At 48.9% G+C, this 19,855-nt stretch overlaps 1 protein-coding gene across 10 annotated transcripts in view; it reads right to left on the bottom strand.

The window, feature by feature from the left end:
• Positions 1-19,855, bottom strand: part of FOXN3 (forkhead box N3) — a 394,050-nt gene that overhangs the window by 216,966 nt on the left and 157,229 nt on the right. For 2 of the 10 annotated variants that reach the window (XM_032344707.1, XM_032344714.1), the window contains exons 1-2: positions 4,208-4,332; positions 3-559 (exon numbers count right to left, since the gene is read on the bottom strand). In XM_032344707.1, the coding sequence (XP_032200598.1) occupies positions 3-545 (543 nt within the window). In that variant the 5' untranslated portion in view covers positions 546-559; positions 4,208-4,332. Of the gene's footprint in view, positions 1-2; positions 560-4,207; positions 4,333-7,757; positions 7,959-18,050; positions 18,171-19,162; positions 19,366-19,855 lie in introns of those variants that run through there. The other 8 variants (XM_032344715.1, XM_032344716.1, XM_032344710.1 and 5 more) reach the window with 6 other exon arrangements.

The raw sequence follows: 19,855 nt of genomic DNA, 5'->3' as shown, positions 1-19,855 counted from the left end.
ACCTGACTCCTCTCCTTGTCCACTTTCTTAAAACACTTATTCAAAGACAAATTGTGTCTCACTGAGTTTTTCCACCCAGTAGGTGCATTTGCAAAATACGGAAAATGTTCCAAGATCCAGTTGTAGATATCCTTTACTGGCAGGCGCTTGGTTGGAGAGTCCTCGATGGCCATAAATATGAGGCAGCTGAAGGAGTAGGGGGGTTTGCAGTTGGGGTTCTGCCTGGCATCGTAGGGCATGTCAGAGTGGGCAGGGGATGGAGGGGTGTCATCGTCCAGGTCCTGGACAGGGCTGACACTCCTGAGGACTGACTCCCCGAAGCTCTTCAGCAAGTTCTTGCTCTCGTGAAGCCAGTTCAAATTGGTCAGCTCCTCATCTTCCATGGCCCCCTCTTCTAATCGGATGTCAGGCAGAGAGAAGTCGAGGTCATCGTCCTCCTGCAGGGCCTTGGAGAAACCACCGCCCCGGTAACACTGACTCAGCCCACTGGAGACGCGAATTCCTGAGCTTTCTGGCTTCTTACTGGGAGGCATGACGGGACCCATTTATGTGAAGGCTCCTGGTGAACAGAGTACAAAGAAAAAATGAGTTGGGGAAACCCAAAACAGAGGCAGCTGTGCCCTCCTCATTCTTTTGCGCCCACCCCCCCAACCCCCACCACTTCTATGGACCCCATGCCCCTGGGAACAGCATCTCCTGCTGCCAAGCTGAGGACAACAGACCCACCACCCCACCACTCCACCACTATAAAGTAAAAGCAGTCCACGAGTGTAGCCCTGTGACCCTGCCACCTCTTAAAATACAAGGAGACTGAAACTATTTACAGTATCTTTAATAATGCAAATACATCACAGAAAGAATGGGGAACTCTACAAAGCTTTCTTCCCAGATTCACATCACCATTATATTATCACTGTGCCCCGCTGGGAATAATCAGTTATTTCTTGGTGCCTCAGTTTCTCCTCAGAATATGAATGCATAGGGGCACCTGGGTGGCTCAGTGGGTTAAGCCTCTGCCTTCAGCTCGGGTCATGATCTCAGGGTTCTGGGATCGAGCCCCCCAATGGGGCTCTCTGCTCAGCAGGGACCCTGCTTCCCCCTGTCTCTCTGCCTACTTGTGATCTCTCTCTGTCAAATAAAATCTTAAAAAAAAAAAAAAAAGAATACGAATGTATATACAGGCAAGAACTCTTTCAAGTCTCACGACAAACACTACGAAGTTAACACCATGCCCCACACTCTGGTCACTTGGGGTTCTAGGCCTCAGGGTTTATCCTTCCCTCCCCTCCCCCACTGCAATATACCTGCAAGTTTAAGACCAGGTGTTTCAGATTAAGTTCAGCTGTCTCCACATGAAAACCATGACAACCGTCCCAGAATTAACATTCTGACCACAGCATGTGCTGATTGGTAGTGTTTTATATCTGACTGTATCTTTCCTCCACAAGCAATGGCCCCAAACTCTGCAACTTTAATCACAGCTGGCAAGTTTAGAGAGTGGTAAACAAGGAAGTCTGTGGGTTGGAACTAGAGGAAAAAGTGCGTTCAATTATTGGGACACTACACCCCAGCTGAAAAACTGAGTAACTCTGGGCACCGCACCAATCAATGGGACTAAATGAAATTAGAATTGGTGAATAAAGTTAGAGGAGCAACCTGCAGCTTAAACTGGAAGGTAAATGCAACAAAAATCGCTACAGAATTCTATTCTGCACCCCCCCATGCCACCCCCATTTTTATCAATGACCTAGAACAGGGAGTACAACTTCGGATGAGAAAAGAAAATGAGGACGTGGCAAGTCCACAAACAGAATGACCCCAATAGATACAAAGCATATTCAACCCTCGAGTACTCAGTGTAAGACAGAAACAACAGTAAAGATAATGAAAGAGGTCTCCCACTGTCCACTCGCAGCGCTCACACGATAGGCTTGGTTTAAGAAGCATGTCTGTTTTATTTTCTCCCCCTGAGTAAGAAGATCAAGCCATCTCTCCAGAAAAACAGAATGAACACAAAAGCAGACACGATCATTCTAAGGCTCCAAATGCGCATTGGCAGTGTGCTGAAAGTAACTGCTTCAGCTGGGGAAGCTCTGGAATGGGATTCTAGAAAGCGTAATGTGAGACACCCAATGGCAAGCCAAGGGTGCCTGAAAACTCCAGCACCCTCCCTCCAACACAAGGTCCCCACACAGAACCTGCGGGCAGAAGGCGGGAGGAAGCTTTCCGGAGCTACTGAGAGATGCCCAGCTCCAAGGACAGAAAACTTCCAGTTTCAGCCACAGGGACTTCTTTCCGTCAACAAGGAACCTAACCTGAGTAGCACAGGACACAATTTAAAGAATAAGCTCATATCTTTAGGTTTGGGGGTATGACAGAAGCCCCGCCTGGTAATGTTTTTACCATTTTTATGAACAAATCAAAGCTAGGCTTGTCTCCCTCCCAGTTTCCCCAGATCCCATCACGAAACCCTAAGTTTCTGAAAACCGGGAATATCCACACAGTAGAATACAAAGCGGAACGAAATACTCCAGGCACTGAAGTCAACTTCAGCTCCAGATGAAAGTTTTATGTCTCCCGAGCTTCCAAACAGGAAAATTATATCATGGCTGACAGTAAAGTAATTTAATTGCACTGTTGCTATGACAACATGCTGCTCTTTCTTTTCAATTTGCTTATTTGTCAGAAGCTTCCCAAAGGAACTAACACACGATACTCCATGTTTTCTTTTGTTTTAAACAAACATTGCCAGCAGTATGGTCGAGAAGAGAGTGACGGGGGTCCGCTACCTAGGAATCATCTGTCTGCTTTTTGTTTCTGTCCCCTCGTGCTGTCCAACTGTAAACTGCAACCCTATAAAATCCAGCATTTTCGCAGCAACGGTATCAAGAGCTGCTGATCACTACAGTTCCATTTTGAAAAACAGTTCCCAGAAACCACCGCTGAGGAGTTTTCCATTATTATACTCTAACTACATAATTTGCCAAATCTTTTTTTCCTCCTATTTTGGGGGGGTGGGGGGGAAGAGAGCGAGCGAGCGAGAATCCGGATCATGTGAGTCTGCAGTTAGGCAAACATTTTTAATCTGCTACCACAATAGGGTTGCTCCACCAGATACGCAAATAGTTACTCACTACTGACCTCCTTACAACTTTACGGTGTGCTATTAGTTACATTCCACACACACACAACCACACACCCTCTTTCTGTTTTTATATGATTTGCTGTGTTTTGTTATCTTATTTGCTTTCCAAGGGAGAAAATGCAGCAGGAAAGCTGCATTTCTTGCCCACTATCAGAAGGTTTCCAAATAACTGACAAACACATTACTGGTCCAGCTTTGAACAGATGTTCGAAGTGAACTTTGAAAAGTTAAGAAATCCTCTCCAAGCCGAGCAGGGCAGTCGCGAGTTTGGAGGGGCCGGGTAACCCCCCTCCGCGCGCGCGCGCGCGCGCACGCACGCGCTCCACTCCCGTCTACTGTACTTGTCAAAAACATTTCAAGGGGACCTGCGGGAGCGGCGATTGGCTGCGTCCCGCGTCAATCAGCGACGTTGCCAGGCAACGAGGAAACCGCTCTGCTCCCCGTATACTGGGCAATTGGGAGCTCGCATACCTTCACTGCCGGTCAGATGTCATAAACCTTTTATTGGCCGCACCGCGGCGAGCCTTAAAAACACATCAATAAAAGCCCGCCGTCCCCCCAACTTCTCCAGGGCCCAAAGAGGGTTTCCTAGAGAGCCGGGGTAAGGAGGGGTCAGGCCTCTGGGGTCTCGGGAGACGCTCACTGCCGGTGCCAAGCCCGCACAGTTTGGGGGGAGGGGGCATCTTTGTTAGGAGCCTGTTTCTCATCTTGGGGTCTCCCCTAGAGCGGCACCCCCTCCCCCGGCCCGGAACGGCGGGGATCCCGTCCTCCGCGGACAATACCAACTCTGCTCCTTTCGGGCGTCTTTTGGAAATCGAGACACCGGGAAACAGCCCGCACGTCGGGGCAGGAAACTCTTCGGACCGGGCAACTTCCCGGCTCGGGGGCTGAGTCTCCCCGCCCGGCCGGGCCCCCCAGCCTGAGCCCTCCCCCCAGGAACTGCGGAGTCCCTCGTCTGCCGTGAGCGGCGAGGTCGCCTCCAAGACGGCCTCGGACGAGCGCCCCCGCCCCGAGTCACCCCAACCCCAGAGGGGCGCCAGCCGGAGCGGGGAGCAAACTCACCTGGCCGGAGCGGGGAGCGGGGGCGCGGGGACGCCGCAGCCCTTCAGCGGGAGCCCACAAAGTTTCGCGGGCGCCCAGCGGGCATCGCTTGGTGGCCCGGCTAAGGACGCGCGGGCGCGGCGCGGCGAGCCCGGGGCGGCGGGCGGCGGGGGGCGGCCGCGGGCGCGGGCGGCAGGGGCGCGGGGGTCGCGGCGCGGCATGGGACCTGCGGCGTCCGCCGGGCGCGCCGCGCGTCCTCCCGCCGGCCCCGCCGCGCTCCCCGCCCCGTCCCGCCTCCCGCTCGCCTCCGCCGCGGCGCGTCGGGCCGGGGCGCGCCGAGCGGCGAGAAATTGTTTCCACTGCAAACAAAAAAAGGCGACACATGACCAGGCAGGAGGAGGGGAAGCGCGGGGAGGGAGGGGCGCGGAGGGGAGGGACGGAGCGGAGGGGGCGGAGGGAGCCGGAGAGAGGGAAAACGTGGGCCGGGCCGCCGGCTGCCCGGGGTGCGGACCCGCCGGGGCGGCCCATGTCCGCGCGCCCCTAGCCGCGATCGACCCCGCGCGCCGTGCCCGAGCGCTTTCCGGGGGACGCAGCCAGGGCCCGGGCCGGCCTGGGCCGCGCGGACTCGCCTCCCGCCGCGCCGCGGGGCGGGGGTGACCGGCGCGGGCCCCAGCGACCCGGGGCGGCCGCGACCGTGGGCGGCGGGGCTGGCGGGCGGGCGGCGCGCGGCCTGCCCCTTCCCCAGCCTCCGGCCACGCGGGCGGGCCGGCGCTGTGCCGCTGGCAACGTGTCGCCGGAACGCTCCTACCCCATCCGCATGCCTTACAAGGCTCGAAAGTAAAAATAAAAAGAATTACGATGCGGGCGAGCCTTGCGAGGGGGAGAAGAGATTCCACTTCTCCCCAACTACGGCGTCCTGGCGGGGCTCCCAGGCCGGTCCCCAGCCCTCCTCCAGCGCCCACCTCGAGCCCTGGGAGGAAAGGCACAAAGGCACCGCAGCCCCCCGCCCCGCTGGCCGCTCCTCCTGTCGTCTGCCGGCGCGTGTCTGCGGAGGGAGGGAGGGTGGCCATTACAGACAACCGAGCAAGAGGCCCGTCCTAGAGGCCACGCCGGTAGGTAGGGCCTCTGGGTGGGTGGGGGACGCTCAGCGCCGCGACCGACTTAGAAACCTCGAGAGAAACCCGGCCTTATCGCCTTCACATTTCGAGTTCTCGGGAACCCGACAGACAATTAGCAGGGCCACCCAGCGACCGGCGGCGCAGCCACCACTCCAAGTCTTTAGGCTCCTCCAAGGAAGGGCCACCCACTGCTAAAGCTGCCTTGGGAGAGGAAGAGAGGAGAGTCCAACAGGACACCCTGGTGGTGACACAAATAAAAATAGGATTGCACCCCGCTTGCACAGAGCCAAATCTGTAGGTTCCTCCACAGAAGAGAAGCCCAACCCATCACCCCTACCCGAACCCACCTGGGCCTGTGGACCGGCCATTTTGAGCTGAGAACTGAAGAAACAGCAGTGAACCCCCTCAGAAAGCCCTCTAGTTTGCAGCACCTCATAATGGAGCCAAAAGGGGAGAAAAAACCCACAGGGCTCCTGAATTTTTCTTTCCCCCAAAAATAAACCCCAACTGATTTGGGAGTCATTCCTTTTAACAAAGCTTCCAAGTGGAGGGTGGCCGGTCTTTAAAAACACTCACCCCAAGCATTATTACTTACCCTTGGTCTGGCAAATCCCACCCAGGAGATGACTCCAAGGTGGAGGCCCAGGGGTGGCTGGCATTCATCCAGCCCCACCCTTCTTAATTACTGAGCACTTGACATGACCTACCCAAACTCACTAAGCAAAAGGTGTAAGGTGAGAGAGACAGCTCTGAAGCCTCACAGAGGTACTGGTGACATCAGCAATTGGACATCAGTCAAGTGTAGGTGGCACCCTCCTTCCGCCTATCTGTTGAGGGACTGAATCTCCCGTCAAAGCAACCAAGGCCAGAGACCTTTGTCCAAGCCCCCTTGCCCACCCAGAGAGGAAGAAATACTCCCCTGCCATCCTTCCCACCCATCACCAGCTCCCAACTCTCCCCATGGCCAACAACACTCACACGGTACCTAGAAATTTCTTTCACACTAAGACAAGTGGCGTGTTAATTTTCACTCCAGTCCTTTCTTTGTCCTCGGAGTTCAAGCACACAGAATAGGTCATTCTTGAAATTCTCCGTGTGAGCTGTTTAGCCTCCAGTGTCCAAACCAGCCATGTAGGTGAACAACACCTTTAAAACAGGCACGCCTTGGGCCAGGAGAAGCCCTGAGTAGAGGGTGGAGTATGGTGAGGTCAGCTGTCTTTTATGAGCCTGCCTCTCTTTCCTTCTGCATGTTTTCAGTTTCTTCCCTTCTCAAACATATAGACCTTCTCTAATTATGACTGGGTTACATCCCAGGAAGCCCATCATCCTAAACTGAAAATATCCAGGAGTCAAAAATGCATTTCATACATTTCATACACCTAACCCACCGCGTATCACAACTCAGCCTAGCCCACCTTGAACGTGCATAGAACACGTACATTAACCTGCAATTGCAAATTGCAAAATCACCGAACATACATGTTGGATATCTCATGAGATAACTTACCGACTACTGTCCTGCAAGTGGAAAACAGAAGTTGTATGGGTACAGAATGGCTGCAGCCGAGCCGGTTGTTGGCCCGGTGATCCCATGGCTGTCTGGGAGCTGAGGCTTGCTGAAGCTGCCCAGCCTCCGGAGAGGGGATCGGACAGGATATCACTAAGTCAGGGAAAGATCCGAATTCCAAACGTGAAGTCCGGTGTCTACCAAATGTGTATCGCTTTTCACACCGTCATAAAGTCAAAAAATCGTATGTCAAACTATCATACGTCAGGGACCATCCGTATTCCTTAACCCCTCTCTCCCACTTATCCTGGGTGAGGCGGCAGGAGGCATCAGCCTGAAGAGGCAGTGGGGGGCCAGCACTGCCTGACATGGAGAGCGACCTACACACATCTGCCTGTCCGTCTGAACTGGGGGAATCCATTCGCACATTTGTTGAAAACCAGAGCAAGGTTTGGTGCAGCTCCTTTCCACCTTTAAATTCCACAGAACCACACCTCTGCAATAGATGCTCCCTGACCAAAAAGCGCAGGGGCCAAAGTCTTTGGGACAACTCCATGTTCAATACCCTTCCTGAACATTCAGAAGTTCCGTTGCCCCTGAGAAGTCTCCAAAAAGCCATTTTTTACAAACATGTTCAACAGCAGAATCCTGCGTGTGCCCTGGAACTCACTTTGGGCAACACTTACATCCTGGCTGGGGAGTGGCTGGGACGATTCCACAGCCCCTTCCAGGCCTGGGCCGGAGGCACATGCATGTCTGCAGCGGGAAGACCTGGCCTCCCGCCCAGCCAGTCCCCAGTCGGTGTGGAACCTCAGGTTCCTCCTGTGTGCAGAGGAGTGCCTCTCCCCTTGACGATTTCTGCCATCTTCTCCAACATGCTCCCCTGTCCTGCACCGTGGAAGCCTCTCTCCCCATCCCTGGTTCTTTGGCTAACATGATTACTTACGGAATCGTTCAGTGTAGCGCCTCCGAGCCCCCACAACGCAGTAACATCTGAAGAGATGAGCAATAAGAGGCCACTGCAGGTGGGAGGGCTGGGGACCTTCATGTATGAGAAGCAACCTGAGGCCGGCCTGCAAGCATGGTCTCCTGGATCCTTCAGGCTGACTCCAGTGAAGAGGACAAAGGAGTGGGAACCCAGGTCAGCCCGGGGCAGGCAGCACAGCTGGGCTTCTCAGAAGTGGGGAGTCATGTGGCAGTCCCTCCCTCCCCTTCCGTCTGAGACCACAATGTCTTTCCCGCTTCCCTCTACACATCTCCTCCCTACAGGTTGGCACTCTCTGCTCACTTAGGACCACCTGTGGCTGCCAACACCAAGGCCACAACTTCTGACTCTCCATACCCACCACCTACAGACTGCCTCTGCCTTCCATGCCATGGTCTACATCCTCAGGGAAATAACCCGATTGGCCTAGCCTGATTTAGATGCCTTTTCCTTTCTGCCCTTTCCCTCCTGTCCACTGAGGCTAGGTGCATGAAGGAACCATCAGGAACACCAGGACGGGGGATGACTTTAGAAGGAGGATATCTAATGAAGACGAGTTGGTGTCTGACCTGTTACAAATGGGGAAGTCATGTTAAAGACCTGAGCTTTTCAATTAGGGACACCCAGGAAGCCATACCTAATAGGTCAGAATCTTCTAGAATGGGTCCCAGGCATGCACATTTTGAGAAGGCACTACAGGAAGAGTTCATGTTCCAGGCAGGAGAAATGAATGGCACAAGAAAATGTATTAAATGTGGCTTGATCGTATTAGAAGATGCACTGGTTCCTCAAACAAATATTGACTCCCTACCAAGTACATAGCATTTTGTAAGTGCCAGAGATAAAAGGGTTTTGTTCCTTATGGAGCATGTGTGTTAGTGGGTAAGAGTGGAAACATAATATGACCAAACTCTTTAATGCTAAGGTGAGCAGTTTATAGGCACTAACGCAAAGGGCAAGAGGAAGTCATTGAGTATTTCTGAGCGCAGAAGTTACACTATCAGAAATAGGCTTTTTTTAAAAAAATATTTTATTTATTTATTTGACAGAGATCACAAGTAAGCAGAGAGGCAGGCAGAGAGAGAGGGAAGAAGCAGGCTCCCTGCCGAGCAGAGAGCCCAATGCGGGCCTCGATCCCAGGACCCTGAGATCATGACCTGAGCCGAAGGCAGAGGCTTTAACCCACTGAGCCACCCAGGTGCCCCCAGAAACAGGCTTTAAAAGACTGACTTGGAACTAGTAGATAAATAAGTCCCAGAAACCTCATACACAGTTCAGTGATTATTAGCAAGAAAACTGTATTATAAACATCTAAACAGAGTGACTAGATTTTAATTGTTCTCAACACTGGAAGAAATGATAATAATGTGACACTAGAGAGATGTTAGTGAACGCGACAGGGGCAATCGTGGTCTAATATCAAATATATATGTTGTATACCTTGCACTCACACAATATTGTATATCAAATGTATCTCAGTTTTTCAAAAAAGAAGAAGGACTGTGGAGGTGCATGGGAGGCTCAGTTGGTTAAGCATCTCACTTCTGGTTTCGGCTCAGGTCAGGACAGGGTGGTGAGATTGAGCCCTACGTGGGGCTCTTTGCTGAGCACGCAGTCTGCTTCAGAGTCCCTCCTTCTGCCCCTCCCTGCCCCCCCAAACTTATTTTCTCTCTCTCTCTCTCTGTCTAATAAATAAATAATTAAAAATAAAAAATAAATAAAAGAATGGTATTGTGGTTTCAAGATGAATTTAGGGGGAGGAAAAGAAAAAAAATGAAAAAACCCAAAGTTAGTAGAACTACTGAGAAAGCAAGGCCACTGTCCACATAAAAGGTAACAAGGACTTTTTTTGAATGGCTTTTAAAAAAATTATAAAATATGCTAAGATATCAAAATATCTTAGCCCTCTGAGCAGCAGAGTTATGGGGTAAATTTTTTGGCCTGCTTCTTTCACATGTGTCTATTATATTCCAAATTTTTGACCATAAGCACCATTACACTGCATTACAGTATTGGTTCTCAGCCTTGACTGTGCAGCAAAATGACCTGTATTAAAATTGCTGGCCCCCACCCCCAATTTCTGATTCAATAGATTGAGGCTGTGGCCTGATAATTTACATCTCTAACAAGCTCCCAGGGACGCTGCTGCTGGTTGAGGGACCACACTTTGAGACCCAAGGACTCCAGAACAGTCAGCAAGACTGGAAAACTGACCGTATGAAAGCCTTCAAAGGAAAAACAAAGAGAGATTGTCAAGTATGAGAAAAGAAGGGACGATTATGATCAAAGAAAACCCCTGAATCACCGGTTGGACTAAGTGTCTTTGAGATAATATATAAGAATGCTGTTGGTCATGGTAGAAAAGCTGCTCCCTTCCCTTGAGTGCAAAAGGAGGAAAAGACCCAGCATCACGTCTGGAAGGCCCTCCACTCTTGGAGACTTTTAAGGTTTGCTCCGGCATCTTGGCCCTTGCCTGCCATCCTCTCTTGGTTTTCCCCTTGTGCATTCTTGGTGTTTACATGACAGGTTCTGAAGGGTGTAGCCTGGGAAAAGGCTTCTTCAAATTTCTCCAGTAGGGAACAGAGCCAGGAGGCTTCTTTGAAGAGGGAAGGAGGCATGTGTGATAAGGGAAAAGACGGTCAAATGGGTGAGGTGAAGCTCACTCCCTCAGGTGCTCTCACCCAACTTCAGCTTCTCAAGTCTCCTGCTGGAAACAACAGGGAGACCCAGAACCTGTCAGCTCCTCTTTGAGCAGAAACACAAGTGTGAGGGAATCATCCAGAATCCAGATTTAATCAATGTCTTCAGTTGACAAGTATTTATGAAGCATCTAGCTGCTCCATGCCCAGGACTGCATGAAGGGGACCAGGAAGGAACCTGGAGAAACAGAAGGGGCAGCTCTTGCCCTCAAAGACCCAGGAGACTTGGGGAGAATTTACGAAGCGACTGTAGATAACACACACACACACACACACACACACACACACTCCAAAACACCGTGGCTGGAGGAGGTGTAGCCTGATGGCTGGCTGAACATCTGGGACCAGGTTCCTGATGTCCCTTAACCACTTACTGGGTGGGTAACCTTAGTCAACGTGCTTAACTTCTTTCTCTCCACCTAGTTTCCTCATCTTGAGAAAACGTGGGTAAGGAGGTAGAATGCTAGCAAGGCCCTCTCATAGGGTTCTGATGAAGATCAAATGAATTAGTATTAAAACACATATAGCCCTGGCACTTAGCACCACTTTTGTTAAGTAAATAAATTAAAAGGAAAATATGGATATAGTTGACTGCATACCAATTTAAAATTTGTGTGTAGGGCCGAGGTCCTATAAATCAAGCAGAAAGATAGATTTAAAAATGAGGAAGTGGGGCACCTGGGTGGCTCAGTGGGTTAAGCCACTGCCTTCAGCTCAGGTCATGATCTCAGGGTCCTGGGATCGGGCCCCACATGGGGCTTTCTGCTCAGCGGGGAGCCTGCATCCCCCTCTCTCTCTGCCTGCCTCTCTCCCTACTTGTGATCTTTCTCTCTCTGTCAAATAAATAAATAAAATCTTTTTTAAAAAATGAAGATTTGCCATACGTAGGAAAAGGGGTTAATATTTTAAATTTAGAACACTAACAACTCAATGAGAGGGGGAAAAAAAAAAGTATCGCCCTAATGAGAAAAGGGGTGAATTCACCAAAAGAGAAAGAAAAATGATGACTATACCCACCTCATTAAAAAACAAGAAATGTAAATTCAAACAATTATGATACCTCATTTCATCTACCAGATTGACACAGATTGGAAAGGACGAACCACATCACTGTTGTCCAGGGTTCGGGAAGAAGTTGACTTGGTACAGCTGTCCAAGGACAACTTTGTGAACCCAGCCACACACCCTAATTTTCCAACTTCTAGGAATTTATCCTAGGGAGGTTCTCTCACAAGACCATTAACTTGCCCAACAGACTGACGACCCCCCATGATCCAGTGACCCGCTGAGCTTCCCACAGTTACCAGCGCCTGACACACACAGAGGATACTCAGTCAGTACTTAGTGGAAACGTGCACCAGAATATGCAACATTGTATCTAGGAGGGTTTGCTGGGACACTGTTTAAAATCACGAAAACTCAGGGGGTGCCTGCCTGGGTGGCTCAGTTGTTAAGCGTCTGCCTTCAGCTCAGGTCATGATCCCAGGGTCCTGGGATCGAGCCCCTCATCGGGGTCTCTCCTCCGCGGGAGGCCTGCTTCTCCCTCTCCTACTCCCCCTGTTTGTATTCCCTCTCTCACTGTGTCTCTCTCTGTATAAATAAATAAAATCTTTAAAAAATAACAATAAAATAAAATCACAAAAACTCAACAGACCTGTACCCCTGGGGATAAAAATACATGTTTATAAAAAATAAAAAATTAAAAAAAATAGGATAAAAAAAAAACAAAAAAAATCACAAAAACTCAGAAACTGCTTCAATGAGAGGCTGCAGGCATATATTATTATGTGCTGTGGCCCACGCTGGCCCCATGCTCCCTTTGTTCCCTCCCATTTGGATTTTCTGGTCATTTTCAGTGAAGCCCTCCTTATTCAGAATCATTTTCACGTTCTCCTATCCTAGATGTGTGAATCAATTTGCAAACATTTCATAAAGAAAGAGTGGGGGGGGAAATAAACGCATTGGAGAAGCAAGTTTAAGTATCTTGTGATCTTTTCAATCAGAAGTAACAAAATGATTCCTTTCTGAAAAGGCTGGTGCTCTGAGCAAACAGGAGAATCACCAAGTATAACACACATTGTACCTTGTGTTATGGTGTCTACTGACTGGTTGTAAGAAGGCTTTCAATTGATAGGTTTTTAGTATCAAACTTTCTCTACAAACTCCTACACAGGTCCAAAGATAAGGGAAAATACTCTTGAATTAAGAATTTGTGGGGGAGGGCGAAGATTTACTCCCTCTTTTCAGATTGATCTCTAACAATTTGTGCTTATAAAAGACCAGATGTGGTTATATCTTATTATATATTTTTTCCAAATCTGATAGAAAAATCTGTGCCCAGCTGAGGCACTCCATGTGGCCAGAATTACTTCTGCTTTTCCCGCCTTCCGAGGGGTCCTCTGGGCAGTCAGAAGCCTGCTCTAAAAAAGGCAGAGCTCTGAGCTCCCACTCTGAGCTCCCGGACCCCATTTAACTATAGTGGAATGTCATTCCTTGGGGAAGTTATGTTCTATGAAGTCTCCACAAACAAGGAATTAGCAAACATTGAACTACTGCTCCCAGGGGAAACACAGAGTCAGGTTCCTGCGAGCTGCTGGTGACAGCATTTTTGTTAACTGATGAATATATAACCATGTGTTACTGTATTTCCACCTAAAGACACCTTATTTAATATATACCGTTGATTCCTTGACACTGAACTCACGGCCAGCAGTTCTGTAACTCATGTCTGAATGAAGATTCTCTAACAAGGCTTCTGCATATTCTCCACAAGGCAGTCAGCCTTCGTGGGCTCAGCAACACGTAACACTTCACACTAGGACTGGGTGCCATTTATTTTATTAAGATTTTTTTTATTTATTTATTTATTTATTTATTTATTTATTTATTTGACAGAGAGGGTCACAGCGAGAAAGGGAACACAAGCAGGGGGAGTGGAAGAGGGAGAAGCAGGCTTCCGGCCGATCAGGGATTCTGATACGGGGCTCCATCTCAGGACCCTGGGATCACGACTTGAGCCAAAGGCAGACGCTTAATGGCTGAGCCACCCAGGTGCTCCTTTATTTATTTATTTACTTACTTAAAGATTTTTATTTATTTGACAGAGAGAGATCACAAGTAGGCAGAGAGGCAGGCAGTGAGAGAGGAGAAGGCAGGCTCCCTGCTGAGCAGAGAGCCCGATGTGGGGCTCGATCCCAGGACTCTGGGATCCTTACCTGAGCTGAGCCGAAGGCATAGGCTTAACCCACTGAGCCACCCAGGCGCCCTTCCTTTATTTATTTTTTTAAGATTTTGTTTATTTGAGGGGCGCCTGGGTAACTCAGTAGGCTAAAGCCTCTGCCTTCGGCTCAGGTCATGATCCCAGGGTCCTGGGATCAAGCCCAGCATCGGGCTCTCTGATCAGCGGGGAGCCTGCCTCCTCCTCTCTCACTGCCTGCCTCTCTGCCTACTTGTGATCTCTCTCTGTCAAATAAATAAATAAAATCTTTAAAAAAAACTTTAAAGATTTTGTTTATTTGAAAGGGAGAGGACGAGAGAGACAGACAGAGAGAGAGTGCATACGTGAGCAGGGGGAGGGAGAAGCAGACTCTCCGCGGAGCAGAGAGCCTGACTCGGGGGATCACAACCTGAGCCAAAGGCAGATGCTTAACCAACGGAGCCACCCAGGTGCCCCATGGTGCCGTTTTAAACAGGAAAATCACCAATAAAAAAGCACAAAAAGCGGAGTACAGAACAGACCACAGGACGGACACTTGTTTATGGTATGAGAACTGAAACTTGTTTGCACCAGAACGTCGCTCTATTAGATCTAAGCTGGGAATGTGTGCATTAGGCAATTCAAATTTCTGGCCACTCTGCACATGTCGACAAATGGCCCTAAAAGCGCAACGAGTATTTATTAATTGGAGGGTTACAAATAATTTTTAGCAAGTACATGAATCTGCAACTATGGAATACATGAATAATGGCCGACCAGATTTAACAAACACTTACACAGTACTTACTTGGTGCCAGACCACATCCTTACGCTTGGCAAATATTCACTCATTTTGGCCTCACAGTGACCATGGGAGGAGGGTACTATTATTATGCCCCCATTATACATGAGGAACCTGAAGCACAGAGAGGTTTAGCCACCTGCCTAAGGACACACAGCTCATAAGTGATAAGGCTGGGATTTGAAACCCTACGCCTTGGCTCCAGAGTTTGGAGCCGTGTTCCAGGTAGGAACCAAGAGGAGCTTCCGATCAATCCAGAGTATCTGAATTCTTCTTGGAGAACCCCTGGAGGTCAAGGACATGAAGGAAAGGAGTGGTGGGGTTCAAGAGAGGAAAAACCATGAGCAGCAAATAAGGGAGAAGGAAGGAAAAAAGGGACTTTTAACCTGAATGAAAAGGTACCACTTGCAAAGAGCCAGAGTTCAGCTTCTATGTCATAATCAATATGGCATGGTGTACCTTTGTAATAAAAAATAAATCAACTAGATACTGAGCATCAAACAAATTGTAAGTGCCTTGAGAGGCAAGGACCCTGCCTTCTACTTCTCTTCTGCTCATAGCATGTGGCTCAGCGGTAATCAAAAATATCGATCGCTTAAGCGAAAAAAAAAATGCTTCTTTTTATTGCTCTCTCAAGCTGGCATCTAATAACTACACAGATTAGTCAAAGAAAAGTAGCATCATCAACCTTCTCCTCCTCCAAAGTTCTGAAGAGCTCTTATTGTTTTCCTCCGTTCACCGAGTACACCAAGTACCACGGTCTCGTGGGTTTCAGTTGCTAAGTCTGCCAAAGTGTGAACCATGCCAAGAAGGAACTTCTCTCGTTTTACTTTTGCAGAAGGATGTGAAAGAGGACAATCAATTCTTCTCTTGAAGACTGTCTTTTGAAACAAAAGTAAAAACTGCAAATTCAACGGTGTCTCTGGGAAACATTGCATAGATTAAGATATTGCCAATATTATTTCCCTGCTGTACCAAATTCCTTTTGGGGAATTAGCAACTTTTCAATTTACTACGACTGCCAAAGCTGAAGTCTGTTATACTCTATCAGATAGTGCAGTTCACCGACACTCTCTGCTTTGAAACCCTCACTCCTTCCCCAAATAACCTCTCATGTGCCTTTAATATTTTTGATTCAGGGGCAAGCAAAACGTGCCCGTAAATTGTGAGGCACAAGTGCATGCTGAGCGCTCAGCTTCACGAGGGGTGGGGGTTGAGGAGGAGGCCAAATGGACCGCTGTCTTTCTGGGGGTGCACCAGTAACACCTAATTCCCTCAAGCCCAAAGACACGTGACTGTCACTGGCTTCAAAGATCTGGCCCCCAAACAACCAGGCATCCTTTTTAAGTTGGCATTTCTTCCAGAGAGGAATACTGAGCATCTTTCCTACATGCCTCACACCGTGCTAGGCCAGCTGTCTAACAATATGGATCCCGGAAGGGGGTGCTGCCCACGTCGGTGATGGCAGCCATTACTGCCTGTTGCTCATAGCAAACGTCAAAGAGCCCGCAGGACAGAGGTCCAGGCCATTGGCTGAGACACCCGGGCAGGCTTCCATGCCCCTTGAGTGCCAGCAGAGGCTACCCGAGGACCAAGGTGGGCATGCCATACCGTCCTGGACTTCCGGACGGAGTCCGGTCCCAGGGAGTGGACGTCAGAGCTCTCCGGAGGCTGCCCAGGCCAGGTTCAAAGGGAGGGATGAACCTCACGACATCCGTTCCAAAGAAATCCCACCTGCCACTGGCATGCCCAGGCTCGTCTTCCTCACATACCAGCCTCCCAGGCAAGTCTCCAAAAGCACGGTGCGCAGGCAGCTGCAACAGTTTGCTCTCTCTCAATGCTTTGGACCAGGAAGACGCGGAGTTGAGGAAGAAGGCACGGTCAACCCCCATGATCTGGACCTCCCCAGTTGGCTGTGATCCTGAAAGGTCATCTTATCCACCCCTCTGCAGGAAAAGCACGGCTTTCCTTGGCCCTGGAAATCTGGCCTGGCAGATTTTCTGAAGTAAGTCTCTTCATCCACACCCATCCCCATCATACTGATGTTCAGGACTGTCAAAATGCAAACCCTGGAGGGCAGAGGTGGAACCATCCTTCACCCTCTACACTCCAGCGACAGTCCCCTGGCCCGCAATGCCTGCCACCATGTGAGCGCTGGCTCAGCCCCCGCACAAGGACTCCCCAGCTTGCTGGATGAATAACTTGAATATCAAACCGAGCACAAAGAGAATAATACACAGCAGTTGCTGGAAAAAGCTCTCTCCATCCACTTCATTCTCTGTGGCAGACGCAACTGAAAGATTTTTTTTTCTTAAATCCATGAAAAACTTCTCATTTAAGCTGGGGGGTGCAAAAGGCATCTGAAATGTGAGAGTCCCCGGACCAGCCCGGGAACAGAAAGGAAAGGTTTCAATGAAATACAAAAGCAACGCAGACCTGAAGGGGAGCAGGCTGCCCGACGACAAGGCAGCCAACTGCCAAACTGTCATTCTGCTCGGCGGCTGAACAGAAGGCTCGAGTAATGACAACCACAAAACTCATTTAAAGTCTGAAAAGGTGACTAATGAGCTCATTCATGCTGGCTATAAATTATTCACTACAACACTGATCCCACTCAAGACAAACAGTAAAGTAAACTTTAAACATCGCCAGCCTCCGAAGTCGAAGGAGTTAGGTCTGCAAAACTTTTCCCAGTGAGAGGGCTACTCGTCTCTCCCTTGTCTATTGTCACATTCATTCTTCTGTTTACTTTTTTTTACTGCCTTTAATCAAGTTTAAGCAGACACAGCTGGTACACATTTATTTCTCTGTTGAGTCTTTTTTTTTTTCCATTAGTTATTATGAGCAATCATGATGCTCTAAAAATAGCAGCAAATTATATTCTCTAGAAATTGAAGGCTGACCTTAAAATGAAGCCCAGGTCTTCGGAAAGAATATTCATATGCACATTTGGGTGAGTGACAGCCCCGCACAAAGGCGAAACACAAGTGCAGAGCATTTTCTACTCTTTGAGAGGTTTTTCAATTTGCTTCCAAATTTCCTTTGGCTCTGGTGGAAAAGGGTTGGTTGCTTCAAAACCCTACAACACAGAACCTGCTTCCAGGGGTCACGTTTTGGTGAAGAATTTCATGAACACTCGCCATCTTAACAAAATCAAAGTTCTCAAAAAAAAATATATATATATATATAATATATAATAAATAAATAAAAATAATAAAAAATTTAAAAATTAAAAAAATCAAAGTTCTCATGGAGCTTTGTCATGATGGACAAACCCGGCGACAGATTTGCCAAAAACCCACCATGTTGCTGAGGGCTCCCCTCTGCTCAGTTTCCTGTTTAATATTAAAGATAGAATTGCAGCTCTTCTGTTTTTCTAGACCGCACTCTTTGCTACTCCTGTCACTCCGGAAAGCATTATGACTGCAGAGAAGGAGTCTCCTGTTTTTCAAACCTTTTTTTCATCTCAGTGGCTATTTCCAAGACAGAGGCAGAGTGAAGAGTTTCCGACCTGCCCTAGTAGATCTTTTAAAAATAGTCCCCAAATAAGTACTTACATTAGCTCTTGGTCAGATCGCTGAACATTCTGTATTTTTAAACTGCTTTGAATACTTTGAAAAGGAGCCACAGAAAAGCCACAGAAAACGCTCATATTCAAATCCCTCCAGATGGAGGTTCTGACTAACCAAAAGTGAAAGCACAGAGGTCTGAGGCTGAGTTGTACCCTGTGCACACCTCGAGATTACAGGGGAAAAAAAAAAAAAAATGAATGGTCCGGGGCTTGGGGAATCTTGCATAACGTATGAGAAATAATGCACAGAAGGCAAATCGAGACAAGGGCTTTAACTTCAACCCCAGACTGGGCCAAGCTCCGTCTCCATTTTAGGAAAATCTTTCACACTGTTTTCACAGTTTCTTGCACATGAACTAAAGGCTTGTCCAGCCATTTCTGTCGTCTGAAATGCAAAGCAATTTTTCTTTTAAGTAGAGAAAGAAGAGTCCTGCAATATTTATAGCAAAGTACTTTGCCTCCTACCGACGCAATCTGGTTGGTCTTCATGTGTTTGGCATGATTTTTTAATCCACGTTTCTGTATCTACTCAGAAGCCATTCTCTTGGTCCTTGGTGCAGTGTTGCTCTGGGGTTGTTTTGTTGTTGTTGTTGTCTTAATCAAACAACGTGCAAAACCCCAATTCCAACCAAAGACATGGAAAAACCTAAAATGGCATCCTAGGGGAGGCTCGGCTGTTCTACATCCCTCCACGAACTCAATTCCTGTCAGCTCTCTGGTACAAAGGTGTGGACAAAGTATTGCTTGGAAATCTAGCCACATGTTGGTAACGTGTCTGCCAGACGGAGCTTGCCTCTCCTTCATGGGTGGGAAACATGGCTGGTTCCCAGCTGCTACACACACACACACACACACACACACACACACAGAGGGACGGCCCTAGTCTCTATCTTCCCCCTGAGGGAGGACCAAAGGTAATGTTAATTCTGCCTGCAGATGTTCAAGGCACCTGCCCCGCGACAGGCAAAACAATGAACACCAACTACCCAATTACAGCAACCCTAAGAGTGATAAAACATACATAGTGCCCAAAGCTCCCCCGTGCTTCCTACTCGCTTGGAGCTTTGCCAGCATTATTTATTTCTTCCTTCCACTCACCGTTAGGAGGGACGGAGGCGCGGTCATCCTCTTACAGACGAGGACACTGGGCTGAAAGAAATTAAGGCATCTGCCAGCGGTGCTTGCTGAGGTGAGCTGGAAAGGCGAGTCCCTGCGCGGTTGGGGCCCGCAGAGCACACTCCCTGCACCGCTGCGTTCTCTAACCTCTTCATCCTCTCCGTGCCTAATTTCCAAGATCACAGAAATGTACCTTGCTGTTTGCAATCTACCTCCTGGGCTTCTCCGTCAGAGATTTTTGGGGGATTGTTTGATCTGGGTTTTGCATAGCATTTTGCATAATGGGCCACTAACCATGATGCCCCCTTCTCTCTATGCCCAGGTGCAGCTCCTGACGCTTGCAGAGAACATGGACACCATTCATGGAACAGACAAGCATATCTACGAATTCCAAAATATCCAGGGCAAGGGTGGTACACCAGCGCTGTGCTCCTATCTGAATCAGAAAGCATGACGATTATGAAAACAACAACAACAAATAACCCACAGCAGTGACGGCTCCAGGGGCCAGGACTGAAACTCCAAGTCTCTCCCCACCTTCCATTTGGGTGGACCCTGAGAAGGAACAAGCTGCTACTGAGGGGCCCGTTACACAACTCAAAGAACAATCTACCCTCCCCCAGGCCAACAAATGAACCTTTCTCCAATTGCTACAACCCCTGGGATGGAGCTCTG

Source organism: Mustela erminea, chromosome 5, assembly GCF_009829155.1.
Source record: "Mustela erminea isolate mMusErm1 chromosome 5, mMusErm1.Pri, whole genome shotgun sequence".
Classification (NCBI taxonomy): Eukaryota; Metazoa; Chordata; class Mammalia; order Carnivora; family Mustelidae; genus Mustela; species Mustela erminea.
This window is presented reverse-complemented; position numbering and strand designations above follow the sequence as displayed.